The 22445-nt window shown below is 37.8% G+C and overlaps 1 protein-coding gene across 4 annotated transcripts in view; it reads left to right on the top strand.

Annotated features, from left to right (window-relative positions):
* Window positions 1–462: 462 nt before the first annotated feature.
* Window positions 463–22445, top strand: part of LOC100372856 (ADAMTS-like protein 5) — a 45791-nt gene continuing 23808 nt past the window's right edge. For all 4 annotated transcript variants that reach the window (XM_085506678.1, XM_085506679.1, XM_085506677.1 and 1 more), the window contains exon 1: window positions 463–716. In XM_085506678.1, the coding sequence (XP_085362804.1) occupies window positions 633–716 (84 nt within the window). In that variant the 5' untranslated portion in view covers window positions 463–632. The remainder of the gene's footprint in view (window positions 717–22445) is intronic.

Below are 22445 nucleotides of genomic sequence, written 5' to 3'. Positions count from 1 at the left end.
AGTGAACGGTAAAGCATCAAGGATCCGATTGTCACCTCGATTACTGTCATATCCAATAACTTTCTATTGCACTTAAACAATGCCCCTGGAATTATGCCCTGGCATATTAGAGTGGAATTCCGTGTTATTTGTAGTTCGTTTGGAACTATGAACTGGTTACAGGAAAAATATATGTGCTCCTGAAAATATGGAAGACGGTGTCATAGGTGACCATCTTGTAATGTTCTAATGAGTAGACAACGAAAACATTACGGGCCAGCATTGCGTCATAACTGGAAATATGAATCTTTTGATCCCAGAGAAAATTCAGAAGGAGCATTTAATAAATCTGGGTTGTTTTCCAATATGCGCCTCGCTGTCCCAGTGATGTCTGTTGGCATCCGGAAAGGCAGATTGATTTCATGTGTTAACGCAATTTATGAGTTCATATATCAGCGTAGACATTTCGTATAGGGAGAATCAGCCTTGAATCGTTACGACTGGCCTCGTGTAATACATTCCAAATGTGTACACCTAGTTCTATACCATTGCGTGCAGTGTACAGCAACCAATCCGCCGACAGAATTTAGTGAACACACCGAGAACACCAAGAATTACATATCGACGTTAAATTTGGACAAATTAGTTTTCTGATGCTTATTTTTCACAGGTTCCTTGTGTTGTACACTGTCTTCGCGGTATGTGCTTCCACGCCTGCTGCAGTGTATGGGAGTAAGGTATGTATTATTCACACGTACATATACTCATGCTGTTGTTACACGTGTTTTGGAAATATACATTCTTCATACTTACTCACTTTATTTCAAAAATTGTATTAAAAAAGATGCTCAAGGCCTAACGCATTTAAGATAACAATGTTCTCTGTGAATATAGATAGCGTGTAATGCCATTAATGCCGGGCATTAATGTCGGGGTCGTGTAAATACTGAACATATTTGTTTTATCAGACGTAAGTTCGCCGAAGACGTCTGCCCCCGAAACTTGTCACACGATATCACATTTCTGTACTAGATTACACCACGATTACACAGAGATATCACATACATCAGTGACTATTAACAGTATGCGTATTTTGTGGAATTTTCAACACATATTTGTCGCTGTTTGTTTTACATAGGTTTCACATGTAATCGAAGAACCTCGTTAAGACAGTATGGCAGTTCTCACTAGGAAAGTTACGCCGGGCGTAGATTCGCCCAGTAGTGAAAAAGATAAACATACTAGTATCAAGCGTGTTATATTGCATTCACACTAGCGTTTCTTACAAGATGCATATATAGTAGCGGAAACGAAATAATGCTACAATGTGTCGCCCGGGATAGTATTTCGGTCGACATGACATAACATTACATTACATTTCTGTTTTTGTGTACCTTAGATTCAAACGGACGTGACAACTTTCGGCAATGCTAAATGTCAAAATAATGCATATGAACAGGGTAATACATACAAATGTGAACACACGTATAATTGAATAATTATCGTATAAATTGCACGCTATATTTTGTGTGGGCTTCGGATGTACTAGTGTCAGTGTATTGTTTGTTTAAGCCAAAACTAGATTGGAAATTGAGCGCTAAGGTACCAATGTCAGGTTGTATACCATACTGGGTTCATCAACACACATCGATGTCAGGTTATATGTCAATCGTTAGTACCGAAGTCATATGACATCGATGTCAGATTATATGTCAATCGTTAGTACCAAGGTCATATGATATCGATGTCAGGTTATATGTTAATCATTAGTACCGAACTGATATGACATAGATCTCAGGTTATATATCAATCGCTTGTACCGAAGTCATATGACATCGATGGCAGGTTGCATGTCAATCGTTAGTATCAAGGTCATATGATATGGATGCCAGGTTATAGTTCAATTGTTAGTACCGAGGTCATATGATATTGATGTCAGGTTATGTGTCAATTGTTAGTACCGAGGTCATATGATATCAATGTCAGATTATATGTCAATCGTTGGTATCAAGGTCATTTGATATGGATGCCAGGTTGTATGTCAGTTGTTTGTACCGATGTCATATGATATTGAAGTCAGGTTGTATGTCAATCGTTAGTACCGAAGTCATATGACATCGATGTCAGGTTATATGTCAATCGTTAGTACCGAAGTCATATGACATCGATGTCATGTTATATGTCAATCGTTAGTACCGAGGTCATATGATATCGATGTCAGGTTATATGTCAATCGTTAGTATCGAGGTCATATGATATCGATGTCAGGTTATATGTCAATCATTAGTATCGAGGTCATATGATATCGATGTCAGGTTATATATCAATCGCTAGTACCTGGGTCATATGATATCGGTGTCAGGTTGTATGTCAATCGTTAGTACCAAGGTCATATGATATCGATGTCAGGTTATATGTCAATCGTTAGTACCAAACTCATATGACATCGATGTCAGGTAATATGTCAATCGCTTGTACCGAAGTCATATGACATCGATGTCAGGTTGCACGTCAATCGTTAGTATCAAGGTCATATGATATGGGAGCCAGGTTATATGTCAATTGTTAGTACCAAGGTCATATGATATCAATGTCAGGTTATATGTCAATCGTTAGTACCGAGTTCATATAATATCCATATCAGGTTGTATGTCAATCGCTGGTACCGAGGACATATGATATTGATGTCAGGTTATATGTCAATTGTTATTATTGAGGTCAGATGATATCGATGTCAGGTTATATGTCAATCGCTAGTACCGAAGTCATATGACATAGATGTCAGGTTGCACATCAATTGCTAGTATCAAGGTCATATGATATGGGGGCCAGGTTATATGTCAATTGTTAGTACCAAGGTCATATGATATCGATGTCAGGTTATATGTTAATCGTTAGTACCGAACTGATATGACATAGATCTCAGGTTATATGTCAATCGCTTGTACCGAAGTCATATGACATCGATGTCAGGTTATATGTCAATCGTTAGTAGCAAACTCATATGACATCGATGTCAGGTTATATGTCAGTCGCTTGTACCGAAGTCATATGACATCGATGGCAGGTTGCATGTCAATCGTTAGTATCAAGGTCATATGATATGGGTGCCAGGTTATAGTTCAATTGTTAGTACTGAGGTCATATGATATCGATGTCAGGTTATGTGTCAATTGTTAGTACCGAGGTCATATGATATCAATGTCAGGTTATATGTCAATCGTTGGTATCAAGGTCATTTGATATGGATGCCAGGTTGTATGTCAGTCGTTTGTACCGATGTCATATGATATTGTTGAAGTCAGGTTGTATGTCAATCGTTAGTACCAAAGTCATATGACATCGATGTCAGGTTATATGTCAATCGTTAGTACCGAAGTCATATGACATCGATGTCAGGTTATATGTCAATCGTTAGTACCGAGGTCATATGATATCGATGTCAGGTTATATGTCAATCGTTAGTATCGAGGTCATATGATATCGATGTCAGGTTATATGTCAATCATTAGTATCGAGGTCATATGATATCGATGTCAGGTTATATGTCAATCGCTAGTACCTGGGTCATATGATATCGGTGTCAGGTTGTATGTCAATCGTTAGTACCGAAGTCATATGACATCGATGTCAGGTTGCACGTCAATCGTTAGTATCAAGGTCATATGATATGGGGGCCAGGTTATATGTCAATTGTTAGTACCGAGGTCATATGATATCGATGTCAGGTTATGTGTCAATTGTTAGTACCGAGGTCATATGATATCAATGTCAGATTATGTGTCAATCGTTGGTATCAAGGTCATTTGATATGGATGCCAGGTTGTATGTCAATCGCTTGTACCGAAGTCATATGACATCGATGTCAGGTTGCACGTCAATCGTTAGTATCAAGGTCATATGATATGGGGGCCAGGTTATATGTCAATTGTTAGTACCAAGGTCATATGCTATCAATGTCAGGTTATATGTCAATCGTTAGTACCGAGTTCATATAATATCGATATCAGGTTGTATGTCAATCACTGGTACCGAGGACATATTATATCGATGTCAGGTTATATGTCAATTGTTATTATTGAGGTCAGATGATATCGATGTCAGGTTATATGTCAATCGTTAGTACCGAGGTCATATGATATCGATGTCAGGTTGTATGTCAATCCTTGGTATCGAGGTCATATGATATGGATGCCAGGTTGTATGTCAGTCGTTAGTACCGATGTCATATGATATTGAAGTCAGGTTGTATGTCAATCGTTAGTACCGAAGTCATATGACATCGATGTCAGGTTATATGTCAATCGTTAGTACCGAAGTCATATGACATCGATGTCAGGTTATATGTCAATCGTTAGTACCGAGGTCATATGATATTGATGTCAGGTTATATGTCAATCGTTAGTATCGAGGTCATATGATATGGGTGCCAGGTTATAGTTCACTTGTTAGTACCGAGGTCATATGATATCGATGTCAGGTTATGTGTCAATTGTTAGTACCGAGGTCATATGATATCAATGTCAGATTATGTGTCAATCGTTGGTATCAAGGTCATTTGATATGGATGCCAGGTTGTATGTCAGTCGTTTGTACCGATGTCATATGATATTGAGGTCAGGTTGTATGTCAATTGTTAGTACCGAAGTCGTATGACATCAATGTCAGGTTATATGTCAATCATTAGTACCGAAGTCATATGACATCGATGTCAGGTTATATGTCAATCGTTAGTATCGAGGTCATATGACATTGATGTCAGATTATATGTCAATCATTAGTATCGAGGTCATATGATATCGATGTCAGGTTATATGTCAATCGCTAGTACCTGGGTCATATGATATCGGTGTCAGGTTGTATGTCAATCGTTAGTACCGAGGTCATATGATATCGATGTCAGGTTATATGTCAATCGTTAGTACCAAACTCATATGACATCGATGTCAGGTTATATGTCAATCGCTTGTACCGAAGTCATATGACATCGATGTCAGGTTGCACGTCAATCGTTAGTATCAAGGTCATATGATATGGGGGCCAGGTTATATGTCAATTGTTAGTACCAAGGTCATATGCTATCAATGTCAGGTTATATGTCAATCGTTAGTACCGAGTTCATATAATATCGATATCAGGTTGTATGTCAATCACTGGTACCGAGGACATATTATATCGATGTCAGGTTATATGTCAATTGTTATTATTGAGGTCAGATGATATCGATGTCAGGTTATATGTCAATCGTTAGTACCAAGGTCATATGATATCGATGTCAGGTTGTATGTCAATCCTTGGTATCGAGGTCATATGATATGGATGCCAGGTTGTATGTCAGTCGTTAGTACCGATGTCATATGATATTGAAGTCAGGTTGTATGTCAATCGTTAGTACCGAAGTCATATGACATCGATGTCAGGTTATATGTCAATCGTTAGTACCGAAGTCATATGACATCGATGTCAGGTTATATGTCAATCGTTAGTACCGAGGTCATATGATATTGATGTCAGGTTATATGTCAATCATTAGTATCGAGGTCATATGATATCAATGTCAGGTTATATGTCAATCGTTAGTATCAAAGTCATATAACGTCAATGTCAGGTTATATGTCAATCGCTTGTACCGAGGTCATATGATATCAATGTCAGGTTATATGTCAATCGTTAGTACCGAGTTCATATAATATCGATATCAGGTTGTATGTCAATCACTGGTACCGAGGACATATTATATCGATGTCAGGTTATATGTCAATTGTTATTATTGAGGTCAGATGATATCGATGTCAGGTTATATGTCAATCGTTAGTACCGAGGTCATATGATATCGATGTCAGGTTGTATGTTAATCCTTGGTATCGAGGTCATATGATATGGATGCCAGGTTGTATGTCAGTCGTTAGTACCGATGTCATATGATATTGAAGTCAGGTTGTATGTCAATCGTTAGTACCGAAGTCATATGACATCGATGTCAGGTTATATGTCAATCGTTAGTACCGAAGTCATATGACATCGATGTCAGGTTATATGTCAATCGTTAGTACCGAGGTCATATGATATTGATGTCAGGTTATATGTCAATCGTTAGTATCGAGGTCATATGATATCAATGTCAGGTTATATGTCAATCGTTAGTATCAAAGTCATATAACGTCAATGTCAGGTTATATGTCAATCGCTTGTACCGAGGTCATATGATATCAATGTCAGGTTGTATGTCAGTCATTAGTACCGAGGTCATATGATATCGATGTCAGGTTATATGTCAATCGTTAGTATCGAAGTAATATAAGCTCGATGTCAGGTTGTATGTCAATTGTTAGTATCGAACTCATATGACATAGGTGTCAGGTTATATGTTAATCGCTAGGACCGAGGTCATGCGATATCGATGTCAGGTTATGTGTCAATCGTTAGTACCGAGGTCATATGATATCGATGTCAGGTTATATGTCAATCGTTAGTACCAAACTCATATGACATCGATGTCAGGTTATATGTTAATCGCTTGTACCGAAGTCATATGACATCGATGGCAGGTTGCATGTCAATCGTTAGTATCAAGGTCATATGATATGGGTGCCAGGTTATAGTTCAATTGTTAGTACCGAGGTCATATGACATCGATCTCAGGTTATGTGTCAATTGTTAGTACCGAGGTCATATGATATCGATGTCAGGTTATGTGTCAATCGTTAGTACCGAGGTCATATGATATCATTGTCAGGTTATATGTCAATCGTTAGTACCGAGGTCATATGATATCGATGTCAGGTTGTATGTCAATCCTTGGTATCAAGGTCATTTGATATGGATGCCAGGTTGTATGTCAGTCGTTAGTACTGATGTCATATGATATTGAAGTCAGGTTGTATGTCAATCGTTAGTACCGAAGTCATATGACATCGATGTCAGGTTATATGTCAATCGTTAGTACCGAATTCATATGACATCGATGTCAGGTTATATGTCAATCATTAGTACCGAGGTCATATGATATCGATGTCAGGTTATATGTCAATCGTTAGTATCGAGGTCATATGATATCGATGTCAGGTTATATGTCAATCATTAGTATCGAGGTCATATGATATCGATGTCAGGTTATATGTCAATCGCTAGTACCTGGGGCATATGATATCGGTGTCAGGTTATATGTTAATCACTAGGACCGAGGTCATATGATATCGATGTCAGGTTATATGTCAATCGTTAGTACCAAACTCATATGACATCGATATCAGGTTATATGTCAATCGCTTGTACCGAGGTCATATGATATCAATGTCAGGTTGTATGTCAGTCATTAGTACCGAGGTCATATGATATCGATGTCAGGTTGTATGTCAATCGCTGATACCGAGGTCATATGATATTGATGTCAGGTTATATGTCAATCGTTAGTATCAAGGTCATATGATATCGATGTCAGGTTACATGTCAATCGTTAGTATCAAAGTCATATAACGTCGATGTCAGGTTATATGTCAATTGTTAGTATCGAACTCATATGACATAGATGTCAGGTTATATGTCAATCGTTAGTACCGAGGTCATATGATATTGATGTCAGGTTATATGTCAATCGTTAGTATCGAGGTCATATGATATCAATGTCAGGTTATATGTCAATCGTTAGTATCAAAGTCATATAACGTCAATGTCAGGTTATATGTCAATCGCTTGTACCGAGGTCATATGATATCAATGTCAGGTTGTATGTCAGTCATTAGTACCGAGGTCATATGATATCGATGTCAGGTTGTATGTCAATCGCTGGTACCGAGGTCATATGATATCGATGTCAGGTTATATGTCAATCGTTAGTATCAAGGTCATATGATATCGATGTCAGGTTATATGTCAATCGTTAGTATCGAAGTAATATAAGCTCGATGTCAGGTTGTATGTCAATTGTTAGTATCAAACTCATACGACATAGGTGTCAGGTTATATGTTAATCGCTAGGACCGAGGTCATGCGATATCGATGTCAGGTTATGTGTCAATCGTTAGTACCGAGGTCATATGATATCGATGTCAGGTTATATGTCAATCGTTAGTACCGAGGTCATATGATATCGATGTCAGGTTAAATGTCAATCGTTAGTACCAAACTCATATGACATCGATGTCAGGTTATATGTTAATCGCTTGTACCGAAGTCATATGACATCGATGGCAGGTTGCATGTCAATCGTTAGTATCAAGGTCATATGATATGGGTGCCAGGTTATAGTTCAATTGTTAGTACCGAGGTCATATGACATCGATCTCAGGTTATGTGTCAATTGTTAGTACCGAGGTCATATGATATCGATGTCAGGTTATGTGTCAATCGTTAGTACCGAGGTCATATGATATCATTGTCAGGTTATATGTCAATCGTTAGTACCGAGGTCATATGATATCGATGTCAGGTTGTATGTCAATCCTTGGTATCAAGGTCATTTGATATGGATGCCAGGTTGTATGTCAGTCGTTAGTACTGATGTCATATGATATTGAAGTCAGGTTGTATGTCAATCGTTAGTACCGAAGTCATATGACATCGATGTCAGGTTATATGTCAATCGTTAGTACCGAATTCATATGACATCGATGTCAGGTTATATGTCAATCGTTAGTATCAAAGTCATATAACGTCGATGTCAGGTTATATGTCAATTGTTAGTATCGAACTCATATGACATAGATGTCAGGTTATATGTTAATCGTTAGTACCGAGGTCATATGATATTGATGTCAGGTTATATGTCAATCGTTAGTATCGAGGTCATATGATATCAATGTCAGGTTATATGTCAATCGTTAGTATCAAAGTCATATAACGTCAATGTCAGGTTATATGTCAATCGCTTGTACCGAGGTCATATGATATCAATGTCAGGTTGTATGTCAGTCATTAGTACCGAGGTCATATGATATCGATGTCAGGTTGTATGTCAATCGCTGGTACCGAGGTCATATGATATCGATGTCAGGTTATATGTCAATCGTTAGTATCAAGGTCATATGATATCGATGTCAGGTTATATGTCAATCGTTAGTATCGAAGTAATATAAGCTCGATGTCAGGTTGTATGTCAATTGTTAGTATCAAACTCATATGACATAGGTGTCAGGTTATATGTTAATCGCTAGGACCGAAGTCATATGACATCGATGTCAGGTTGCACGTCAATCGTTAGTATCAAGGTCATATGATATGGGGGCCAGGTTATATGTCAATTGTTAGTACCAAGGTCATATGCTATCAATGTCAGGTTATATGTCAATCGTTAGTACCGAGTTCATATAATATCGATATCAGGTTGTATGTCAATCACTGGTACCGAGGACATATTATATCGATGTCAGGTTATATGTCAATTGTTATTATTGAGGTCAGATGATATCGATGTCAGGTTATATGTCAATCGTTAGTACCGAGGTCATATGATATCGATGTCAGGTTGTATGTCAATCCTTGGTATCGAGGTCATATGATATGGATGCCAGGTTGTATGTCAGTCGTTAGTACCGATGTCATATGATATTGAAGTCAGGTTGTATGTCAATCGTTAGTACCGAAGTCATATGACATCGATGTCAGGTTATATGTCAATCGTTAGTACCGAAGTCATATGACATCGATGTCAGGTTATATGTCAATCGTTAGTACCGAGGTCATATGATATTGATGTCAGGTTATATGTCAATCGTTAGTATCGAGGTCATATGATATGGGTGCCAGGTTATAGTTCACTTGTTAGTACCGAGGTCATATGATATCGATGTCAGGTTATGTGTCAATTGTTAGTACCGAGGTCATATGATATCAATGTCAGATTATGTGTCAATCGTTGGTATCAAGGTCATTTGATATGGATGCCAGGTTGTATGTCAGTCGTTTGTACCGATGTCATATGATATTGAGGTCAGGTTGTATGTCAATTGTTAGTACCGAAGTCGTATGACATCAATGTCAGGTTATATGTCAATCATTAGTACCGAAGTCATATGACATCGATGTCAGGTTATATGTCAATCGTTAGTATCGAGGTCATATGACATTGATGTCAGATTATATGTCAATCATTAGTATCGAGGTCATATGATATCGATGTCAGGTTATATGTCAATCGCTAGTACCTGGGTCATATGATATCGGTGTCAGGTTGTATGTCAATCGTTAGTACCGAGGTCATATGATATCGATGTCAGGTTATATGTCAATTGTTAGTACCAAACTCATATGACATCGATGTCAGGTTATATGTCAATCGCTTGTACCGAAGTCATATGACATCGATGTCAGGTTGCACGTCAATCGTTAGTATCAAAGTCATATAACGTCAATGTCAGGTTATATGTCAATCGCTTGTACCGAGGTCATATGATATCAATGTCAGGTTGTATGTCAGTCATTAGTACCGAGGTCATATGATATCGATGTCAGGTTATATGTCAATCGTTAGTACCGAGTTCATATAATATCCATATCAGGTTGTATGTCAATCGCTGGTACCGAGGACATATGATATTGATGTCAGGTTATATGTCAATTGTTATTATTGAGGTCAGATGATATCGATGTCAGGTTATATGTCAATCGCTAGTACCGAAGTCATATGACATAGATGTCAGGTTGCACATCAATTGCTAGTATCAAGGTCATATGATATGGGGGCCAGGTTATATGTCAATTGTTAGTACCAAGGTCATATGATATCGATGTCAGGTTATATGTTAATCGTTAGTACCGAACTGATATGACATAGATCTCAGGTTATATGTCAATCGCTTGTACCGAAGTCATATGACATCGATGTCAGGTTATATGTCAATCGTTAGTAGCAAACTCATATGACATCGATGTCAGGTTATATGTCAGTCGCTTGTACCGAAGTCATATGACATCGATGGCAGGTTGCATGTCAATCGTTAGTATCAAGGTCATATGATATGGGTGCCAGGTTATAGTTCAATTGTTAGTACTGAGGTCATATGATATCGATGTCAGGTTATGTGTCAATTGTTAGTACCGAGGTCATATGATATCAATGTCAGGTTATATGTCAATCGTTGGTATCAAGGTCATTTGATATGGATGCCAGGTTGTATGTCAGTCGTTTGTACCGATGTCATATGATATTGTTGAAGTCAGGTTGTATGTCAATCGTTAGTACCAAAGTCATATGACATCGATGTCAGGTTATATGTCAATCGTTAGTACCGAAGTCATATGACATCGATGTCAGGTTATATGTCAATCGTTAGTACCGAGGTCATATGATATCGATGTCAGGTTATATGTCAATCGTTAGTATCGAGGTCATATGATATCGATGTCAGGTTATATGTCAATCATTAGTATCGAGGTCATATGATATCGATGTCAGGTTATATGTCAATCGCTAGTACCTGGGTCATATGATATCGGTGTCAGGTTGTATGTCAATCGTTAGTACCGAAGTCATATGACATCGATGTCAGGTTGCACGTCAATCGTTAGTATCAAGGTCATATGATATGGGGGCCAGGTTATATGTCAATTGTTAGTACCAAGGTCATATGATATCAATGTCAGGTTATATGTCAATCGTTAGTACCGAGTTCATATAATATCGATATCAGGTTGTATGTCAATCGCTGGTACCGAGGACATATGATATCGATGTCAGGTTATATGTCAATTGTTATTATTGAGGTCAGATGATATCGATGTCAGGTTATATGTCAATCGTTAGTACCAAACTCATATGACATAGATGTCAGGTTATATGTTAATCGTTAGTACCAAACTCATATGACATCGATGTCAGGTTATATGTCAATCGCTTGTACCGAAGTCATATGACATCGACGTCAGGTTGCACGTCAATTGTTAGTATCAAGGTCATATGATATGGGGGCCAGGTTATATGTCAATTGTTAGTACCAAGGTCATATGATATCGATGTCAGGTTATATGTTAATCGTTAGTACCGAACTGATATGACATAGATCTCAGGTTATATGTCAATCGCTTGTACCGAAGTCATATGACATCGATGGCAGGTTGCATGTCAATCGTTAGTATCAAGGTCATATGATATGGGTGCCAGGTTATAGTTCACTTGTTAGTACCGAGGTCATATGATATCGATGTCAGGTTATGTGTCAATTGTTAGTACCGAGGTCATATGATATCAATGTCAGATTATGTGTCAATCGTTGGTATCAAGGTCATTTGATATGGATGCCAGGTTGTATGTCAATCGCTTGTACCGAAGTCATATGACATCGATGTCAGGTTGCACGTCAATCGTTAGTATCAAGGTCATATGATATGGGGGCCAGGTTATATGTCAATTGTTAGTACCAAGGTCATATGCTATCAATGTCAGGTTATATGTCAATCGTTAGTACCGAGTTCATATAATATCGATATCAGGTTGTATGTCAATCACTGGTACCGAGGACATATTATATCGATGTCAGGTTATATGTCAATTGTTATTATTGAGGTCAGATGATATCGATGTCAGGTTATATGTCAATCGTTAGTACCGAGGTCATATGATATCGATGTCAGGTTGTATGTCAATCCTTGGTATCGAGGTCATATGATATGGATGCCAGGTTGTATGTCAGTCGTTAGTACCGATGTCATATGATATTGAAGTCAGGTTGTATGTCAATCGTTAGTACCGAAGTCATATGACATCGATGTCAGGTTATATGTCAATCGTTAGTACCGAAGTCATATGACATCGATGTCAGGTTATATGTCAATCGTTAGTACCGAGGTCATATGATATTGATGTCAGGTTATATGTCAATCGTTAGTATCGAGGTCATATGATATGGGTGCCAGGTTATAGTTCACTTGTTAGTACCGAGGTCATATGATATCGATGTCAGGTTATGTGTCAATTGTTAGTACCGAGGTCATATGATATCAATGTCAGATTATGTGTCAATCGTTGGTATCAAGGTCATTTGATATGGATGCCAGGTTGTATGTCAGTCGTTTGTACCGATGTCATATGATATTGAGGTCAGGTTGTATGTCAATTGTTAGTACCGAAGTCGTATGACATCAATGTCAGGTTATATGTCAATCATTAGTACCGAAGTCATATGACATCGATGTCAGGTTATATGTCAATCGTTAGTATCGAGGTCATATGACATTGATGTCAGATTATATGTCAATCATTAGTATCGAGGTCATATGATATCGATGTCAGGTTATATGTCAATCGCTAGTACCTGGGTCATATGATATCGGTGTCAGGTTGTATGTCAATCGTTAGTACCGAGGTCATATGATATCGATGTCAGGTTATATGTCAATCGTTAGTACCAAACTCATATGACATCGATGTCAGGTTATATGTCAATCGCTTGTACCGAAGTCATATGACATCGATGTCAGGTTGCACGTCAATCGTTAGTATCAAGGTCATATGATATGGGGGCCAGGTTATATGTCAATTGTTAGTACCAAGGTCATATGCTATCAATGTCAGGTTATATGTCAATCGTTAGTACCGAGTTCATATAATATCGATATCAGGTTGTATGTCAATCACTGGTACCGAGGACATATTATATCGATGTCAGGTTATATGTCAATTGTTATTATTGAGGTCAGATGATATCGATGTCAGGTTATATGTCAATCGTTAGTACCAAGGTCATATGATATCGATGTCAGGTTGTATGTCAATCCTTGGTATCGAGGTCATATGATATGGATGCCAGGTTGTATGTCAGTCGTTAGTACCGATGTCATATGATATTGAAGTCAGGTTGTATGTCAATCGTTAGTACCGAAGTCATATGACATCGATGTCAGGTTATATGTCAATCGTTAGTACCGAAGTCATATGACATCGATGTCAGGTTATATGTCAATCGTTAGTACCGAGGTCATATGATATTGATGTCAGGTTATATGTCAATCATTAGTATCGAGGTCATATGATATCAATGTCAGGTTATATGTCAATCGTTAGTATCAAAGTCATATAACGTCAATGTCAGGTTATATGTCAATCGCTTGTACCGAGGTCATATGATATCAATGTCAGGTTATATGTCAATCGTTAGTACCGAGTTCATATAATATCGATATCAGGTTGTATGTCAATCACTGGTACCGAGGACATATTATATCGATGTCAGGTTATATGTCAATTGTTATTATTGAGGTCAGATGATATCGATGTCAGGTTATATGTCAATCGTTAGTACCGAGGTCATATGATATCGATGTCAGGTTGTATGTTAATCCTTGGTATCGAGGTCATATGATATGGATGCCAGGTTGTATGTCAGTCGTTAGTACCGATGTCATATGATATTGAAGTCAGGTTGTATGTCAATCGTTAGTACCGAAGTCATATGACATCGATGTCAGGTTATATGTCAATCGTTAGTACCGAAGTCATATGACATCGATGTCAGGTTATATGTCAATCGTTAGTACCGAGGTCATATGATATTGATGTCAGGTTATATGTCAATCGTTAGTATCGAGGTCATATGATATCAATGTCAGGTTATATGTCAATCGTTAGTATCAAAGTCATATAACGTCAATGTCAGGTTATATGTCAATCGCTTGTACCGAGGTCATATGATATCAATGTCAGGTTGTATGTCAGTCATTAGTACCGAGGTCATATGATATCGATGTCAGGTTGTATGTCAATCGCTGGTACCGAGGTCATATGATATCGATGTCAGGTTATATGTCAATCGTTAGTATCAAGGTCATATGATATCGATGTCAGGTTATATGTCAATCGTTAGTATCGAAGTAATATAAGCTCGATGTCAGGTTGTATGTCAATTGTTAGTATCGAACTCATATGACATAGGTGTCAGGTTATATGTTAATCGCTAGGACCGAGGTCATGCGATATCGATGTCAGGTTATGTGTCAATCGTTAGTACCGAGGTCATATGATATCGATGTCAGGTTATATGTCAATCGTTAGTACCAAACTCATATGACATCGATGTCAGGTTATATGTTAATCGCTTGTACCGAAGTCATATGACATCGATGGCAGGTTGCATGTCAATCGTTAGTATCAAGGTCATATGATATGGGTGCCAGGTTATAGTTCAATTGTTAGTACCGAGGTCATATGACATCGATCTCAGGTTATGTGTCAATTGTTAGTACCGAGGTCATATGATATCGATGTCAGGTTATGTGTCAATCGTTAGTACCGAGGTCATATGATATCATTGTCAGGTTATATGTCAATCGTTAGTACCGAGGTCATATGATATCGATGTCAGGTTGTATGTCAATCCTTGGTATCAAGGTCATTTGATATGGATGCCAGGTTGTATGTCAGTCGTTAGTACTGATGTCATATGATATTGAAGTCAGGTTGTATGTCAATCGTTAGTACCGAAGTCATATGACATCGATGTCAGGTTATATGTCAATCGTTAGTACCGAATTCATATGACATCGATGTCAGGTTATATGTCAATCATTAGTACCGAGGTCATATGATATCGATGTCAGGTTATATGTCAATCGTTAGTATCGAGGTCATATGATATCGATGTCAGGTTATATGTCAATCATTAGTATCGAGGTCATATGATATCGATGTCAGGTTATATGTCAATCGCTAGTACCTGGGGCATATGATATCGGTGTCAGGTTATATGTTAATCACTAGGACCGAGGTCATATGATATCGATGTCAGGTTATATGTCAATCGTTAGTACCAAACTCATATGACATCGATATCAGGTTATATGTCAATCGCTTGTACCGAGGTCATATGATATCAATGTCAGGTTGTATGTCAGTCATTAGTACCGAGGTCATATGATATCGATGTCAGGTTGTATGTCAATCGCTGATACCGAGGTCATATGATATTGATGTCAGGTTATATGTCAATCGTTAGTATCAAGGTCATATGATATCGATGTCAGGTTACATGTCAATCGTTAGTATCAAAGTCATATAACGTCGATGTCAGGTTATATGTCAATTGTTAGTATCGAACTCATATGACATAGATGTCAGGTTATATGTCAATCGTTAGTACCGAGGTCATATGATATTGATGTCAGGTTATATGTCAATCGTTAGTATCGAGGTCATATGATATCAATGTCAGGTTATATGTCAATCGTTAGTATCAAAGTCATATAACGTCAATGTCAGGTTATATGTCAATCGCTTGTACCGAGGTCATATGATATCAATGTCAGGTTGTATGTCAGTCATTAGTACCGAGGTCATATGATATCGATGTCAGGTTGTATGTCAATCGCTGGTACCGAGGTCATATGATATCGATGTCAGGTTATATGTCAATCGTTAGTATCAAGGTCATATGATATCGATGTCAGGTTATATGTCAATCGTTAGTATCGAAGTAATATAAGCTCGATGTCAGGTTGTATGTCAATTGTTAGTATCAAACTCATACGACATAGGTGTCAGGTTATATGTTAATCGCTAGGACCGAGGTCATGCGATATCGATGTCAGGTTATGTGTCAATCGTTAGTACCGAGGTCATATGATATCGATGTCAGGTTATATGTCAATCGTTAGTACCGAGGTCATATGATATCGATGTCAGGTTAAATGTCAATCGTTAGTACCAAACTCATATGACATCGATGTCAGGTTATATGTTAATCGCTTGTACCGAAGTCATATGACATCGATGGCAGGTTGCATGTCAATCGTTAGTATCAAGGTCATATGATATGGGTGCCAGGTTATAGTTCAATTGTTAGTACCGAGGTCATATGACATCGATCTCAGGTTATGTGTCAATTGTTAGTACCGAGGTCATATGATATCGATGTCAGGTTATGTGTCAATCGTTAGTACCGAGGTCATATGATATCATTGTCAGGTTATATGTCAATCGTTAGTACCGAGGTCATATGATATCGATGTCAGGTTGTATGTCAATCCTTGGTATCAAGGTCATTTGATATGGATGCCAGGTTGTATGTCAGTCGTTAGTACTGATGTCATATGATATTGAAGTCAGGTTGTATGTCAATCGTTAGTACCGAAGTCATATGACATCGATGTCAGGTTATATGTCAATCGTTAGTACCGAATTCATATGACATCGATGTCAGGTTATATGTCAATCGTTAGTATCAAAGTCATATAACGTCGATGTCAGGTTATATGTCAATTGTTAGTATCGAACTCATATGACATAGATGTCAGGTTATATGTTAATCGTTAGTACCGAGGTCATATGATATTGATGTCAGGTTATATGTCAATCGTTAGTATCGAGGTCATATGATATCAATGTCAGGTTATATGTCAATCGTTAGTATCAAAGTCATATAACGTCAATGTCAGGTTATATGTCAATCGCTTGTACCGAGGTCATATGATATCAATGTCAGGTTGTATGTCAGTCATTAGTACCGAGGTCATATGATATCGATGTCAGGTTGTATGTCAATCGCTGGTACCGAGGTCATATGATATCGATGTCAGGTTATATGTCAATCGTTAGTATCAAGGTCATATGATATCGATGTCAGGTTATATGTCAATCGTTAGTATCGAAGTAATATAAGCTCGATGTCAGGTTGTATGTCAATTGTTAGTATCAAACTCATATGACATAGGTGTCAGGTTATATGTTAATCGCTAGGACCGAAGTCATATGACATCGATGTCAGGTTGCACGTCAATCGTTAGTATCAAGGTCATATGATATGGGGGCCAGGTTATATGTCAATTGTTAGTACCAAGGTCATATGCTATCAATGTCAGGTTATATGTCAATCGTTAGTACCGAGTTCATATAATATCGATATCAGGTTGTATGTCAATCACTGGTACCGAGGACATATTATATCGATGTCAGGTTATATGTCAATTGTTATTATTGAGGTCAGATGATATCGATGTCAGGTTATATGTCAATCGTTAGTACCGAGGTCATATGATATCGATGTCAGGTTGTATGTCAATCCTTGGTATCGAGGTCATATGATATGGATGCCAGGTTGTATGTCAGTCGTTAGTACCGATGTCATATGATATTGAAGTCAGGTTGTATGTCAATCGTTAGTACCGAAGTCATATGACATCGATGTCAGGTTATATGTCAATCGTTAGTACCGAAGTCATATGACATCGATGTCAGGTTATATGTCAATCGTTAGTACCGAGGTCATATGATATTGATGTCAGGTTATATGTCAATCGTTAGTATCGAGGTCATATGATATGGGTGCCAGGTTATAGTTCACTTGTTAGTACCGAGGTCATATGATATCGATGTCAGGTTATGTGTCAATTGTTAGTACCGAGGTCATATGATATCAATGTCAGATTATGTGTCAATCGTTGGTATCAAGGTCATTTGATATGGATGCCAGGTTGTATGTCAGTCGTTTGTACCGATGTCATATGATATTGAGGTCAGGTTGTATGTCAATTGTTAGTACCGAAGTCGTATGACATCAATGTCAGGTTATATGTCAATCATTAGTACCGAAGTCATATGACATCGATGTCAGGTTATATGTCAATCGTTAGTATCGAGGTCATATGACATTGATGTCAGATTATATGTCAATCATTAGTATCGAGGTCATATGATATCGATGTCAGGTTATATGTCAATCGCTAGTACCTGGGTCATATGATATCGGTGTCAGGTTGTATGTCAATCGTTAGTACCGAGGTCATATGATATCGATGTCAGGTTATATGTCAATCGTTAGTACCAAACTCATATGACATCGATGTCAGGTTATATGTCAATCGCTTGTACCGAAGTCATATGACATCGATGTCAGGTTGCACGTCAATCGTTAGTATCAAAGTCATATAACGTCAATGTCAGGTTATATGTCAATCGCTTGTACCGAGGTCATATGATATCAATGTCAGGTTGTATGTCAGTCATTAGTACCGAGGTCATATGATATCGATGTCAGGTTGTATGTCAATCGCTGGTACCGAGGTCATATGATATCGATGTCAGGTTATATGTCAATCGTTAGTATCAAGGTCATATGATATCGATGTCAGGTTATATGTCAATCGTTAGTATCGAAGTAATATAAGCTCGATGTCAGGTTGTATGTCAATTGTTAGTATCAAACTCATATGACATAGGTGTCAGGTTATATGTTAATCGCTAGGACCGAAGTCATATGACATCGATGTCAGGTTGCACGTCAATCGTTAGTATCAAGGTCATATGATATGGGGGCCAGGTTATATGTCAATTGTTAGTACCAAGGTCATATGCTATCAATGTCAGGTTATATGTCAATCGTTAGTACCGAGTTCATATAATATCGATATCAGGTTGTATGTCAATCACTGGTACCGAGGACATATTATATCGATGTCAGGTTATATGTCAATTGTTATTATTGAGGTCAGATGATATCGATGTCAGGTTATATGTCAATCGTTAGTACCGAGGTCATATGATATCGATGTCAGGTTGTATGTCAATCCTTGGTATCGAGGTCATATGATATGGATGCCAGGTTGTATGTCAGTCGTTAGTACCGATGTCATATGATATTGAAGTCAGGTTGTATGTCAATCGTTAGTACCGAAGTCATATGACATCGATGTCAGGTTATATGTCAATCGTTAGTACCGAAGTCATATGACATCGATGTCAGGTTATATGTCAATCGTTAGTACCGAGGTCATATGATATTGATGTCAGGTTATATGTCAATCGTTAGTATCGAGGTCATATGATATGGGTGCCAGGTTATAGTTCACTTGTTAGTACCGAGGTCATATGATATCGATGTCAGGTTATGTGTCAATTGTTAGTACCGAGGTCATATGATATCAATGTCAGATTATGTGTCAATCGTTGGTATCAAGGTCATTTGATATGGATGCCAGGTTGTATGTCAGTCGTTTGTACCGATGTCATATGATATTGAGGTCAGGTTGTATGTCAATTGTTAGTACCGAAGTCGTATGACATCAATGTCAGGTTATATGTCAATCATTAGTACCGAAGTCATATGACATCGATGTCAGGTTATATGTCAATCGTTAGTATCGAGGTCATATGACATTGATGTCAGATTATATGTCAATCATTAGTATCGAGGTCATATGATATCGATGTCAGGTTATATGTCAATCGCTAGTACCTGGGTCATATGATATCGGTGTCAGGTTGTATGTCAATCGTTAGTACCGAGGTCATATGATATCGATGTCAGGTTGCACGTCAATCGTTAGTATCAAGGTCATATGATATGGGGGCCAGGTTATATGTCAATTGTTAGTACCAAGGTCATATGCTATCAATGTCAGGTTATATGTCAATCGTTAGTACCGAGTTCATATAATATCGATATCAGGTTGTATGTCAATCACTGGTACCGAGGACATATTATATCGATGTCAGGTTATATGTCAATTGTTATTATTGAGGTCAGATGATATCGATGTCAGGTTATATGTCAATCGTTAGTACCAAGGTCATATGATATCGATGTCAGGTTGTATGTCAATCCTTGGTATCGAGGTCATATGATATGGATGCCAGGTTGTATGTCAGTCGTTAGTACCGATGTCATATGATATTGAAGTCAGGTTGTATGTCAATCGTTAGTACCGAAGTCATATGACATCGATGTCAGGTTATATGTCAATCGTTAGTACCGAAGTCATATGACATCGATGTCAGGTTATATGTCAATCGTTAGTACCGAGGTCATATGATATTGATGTCAGGTTATATGTCAATCATTAGTATCGAGGTCATATGATATCAATGTCAGGTTATATGTCAATCGTTAGTATCAAAGTCATATAACGTCAATGTCAGGTTATATGTCAATCGCTTGTACCGAGGTCATATGATATCGATGTCAGGTTGTATGTCAATCCTTGGTATCGAGGTCATATGATATGGATGCCAGGTTGTATGTCAGTCGTTAGTACCGATGTCATATGATATTGAAGTCAGGTTGTATGTCAATCGTTAGTACCGAAGTCATATGACATCGATGTCAGGTTATATGTCAATCGTTAGTACCGAAGTCATATGACATCGATGTCAGGTTATATGTCAATCGTTAGTACCGAGGTCATATGATATTGATGTCAGGTTATATGTCAATCGTTAGTATCGAGGTCATATGATATGGGTGCCAGGTTATAGTTCACTTGTTAGTACCGAGGTCATATGATATCGATGTCAGGTTATGTGTCAATTGTTAGTACCGAGGTCATATGATATCAATGTCAGATTATGTGTCAATCGTTGGTATCAAGGTCATTTGATATGGATGCCAGGTTGTATGTCAGTCGTTTGTACCGATGTCATATGATATTGAGGTCAGGTTGTATGTCAATTGTTAGTACCGAAGTCGTATGACATCAATGTCAGGTTATATGTCAATCATTAGTACCGAAGTCATATGACATCGATGTCAGGTTATATGTCAATCGTTAGTATCGAGGTCATATGACATTGATGTCAGATTATATGTCAATCATTAGTATCGAGGTCATATGATATCGATGTCAGGTTATATGTCAATCGCTAGTACCTGGGTCATATGATATCGGTGTCAGGTTGTATGTCAATCGTTAGTACCGAGGTCATATGATATCGATGTCAGGTTGCACGTCAATCGTTAGTATCAAGGTCATATGATATGGGGGCCAGGTTATATGTCAATTGTTAGTACCAAGGTCATATGCTATCAATGTCAGGTTATATGTCAATCGTTAGTACCGAGTTCATATAATATCGATATCAGGTTGTATGTCAATCACTGGTACCGAGGACATATTATATCGATGTCAGGTTATATGTCAATTGTTATTATTGAGGTCAGATGATATCGATGTCAGGTTATATGTCAATCGTTAGTACCAAGGTCATATGATATCGATGTCAGGTTGTATGTCAATCCTTGGTATCGAGGTCATATGATATGGATGCCAGGTTGTATGTCAGTCGTTAGTACCGATGTCATATGATATTGAAGTCAGGTTGTATGTCAATCGTTAGTACCGAAGTCATATGACATCGATGTCAGGTTATATGTCAATCGTTAGTACCGAAGTCATATGACATCGATGTCAGGTTATATGTCAATCGTTAGTACCGAGGTCATATGATATTGATGTCAGGTTATATGTCAATCATTAGTATCGAGGTCATATGATATCAATGTCAGGTTATATGTCAATCGTTAGTATCAAAGTCATATAACGTCAATGTCAGGTTATATGTCAATCGCTTGTACCGAGGTCATATGATATCAATGTCAGGTTATATGTCAATCGTTAGTACCGAGTTCATATAATATCGATATCAGGTTGTATGTCAATCACTGGTACCGAGGACATATTATATCGATGTCAGGTTATATGTCAATTGTTATTATTGAGGTCAGATGATATCGATGTCAGGTTATATGTCAATCGTTAGTACCGAGGTC

The sequence above is a fragment of the Saccoglossus kowalevskii genome, chromosome 13 (genome assembly GCF_978046115.1).
Source record: "Saccoglossus kowalevskii chromosome 13, keSacKowa6.1, whole genome shotgun sequence".
In the NCBI taxonomy this organism is placed as follows: Eukaryota; Metazoa; Hemichordata; class Enteropneusta; family Harrimaniidae; genus Saccoglossus; species Saccoglossus kowalevskii.
The sequence above is the reverse complement of the archived record's forward strand: the minus strand, read 5'-3'. Positions and strand labels throughout refer to the sequence as shown.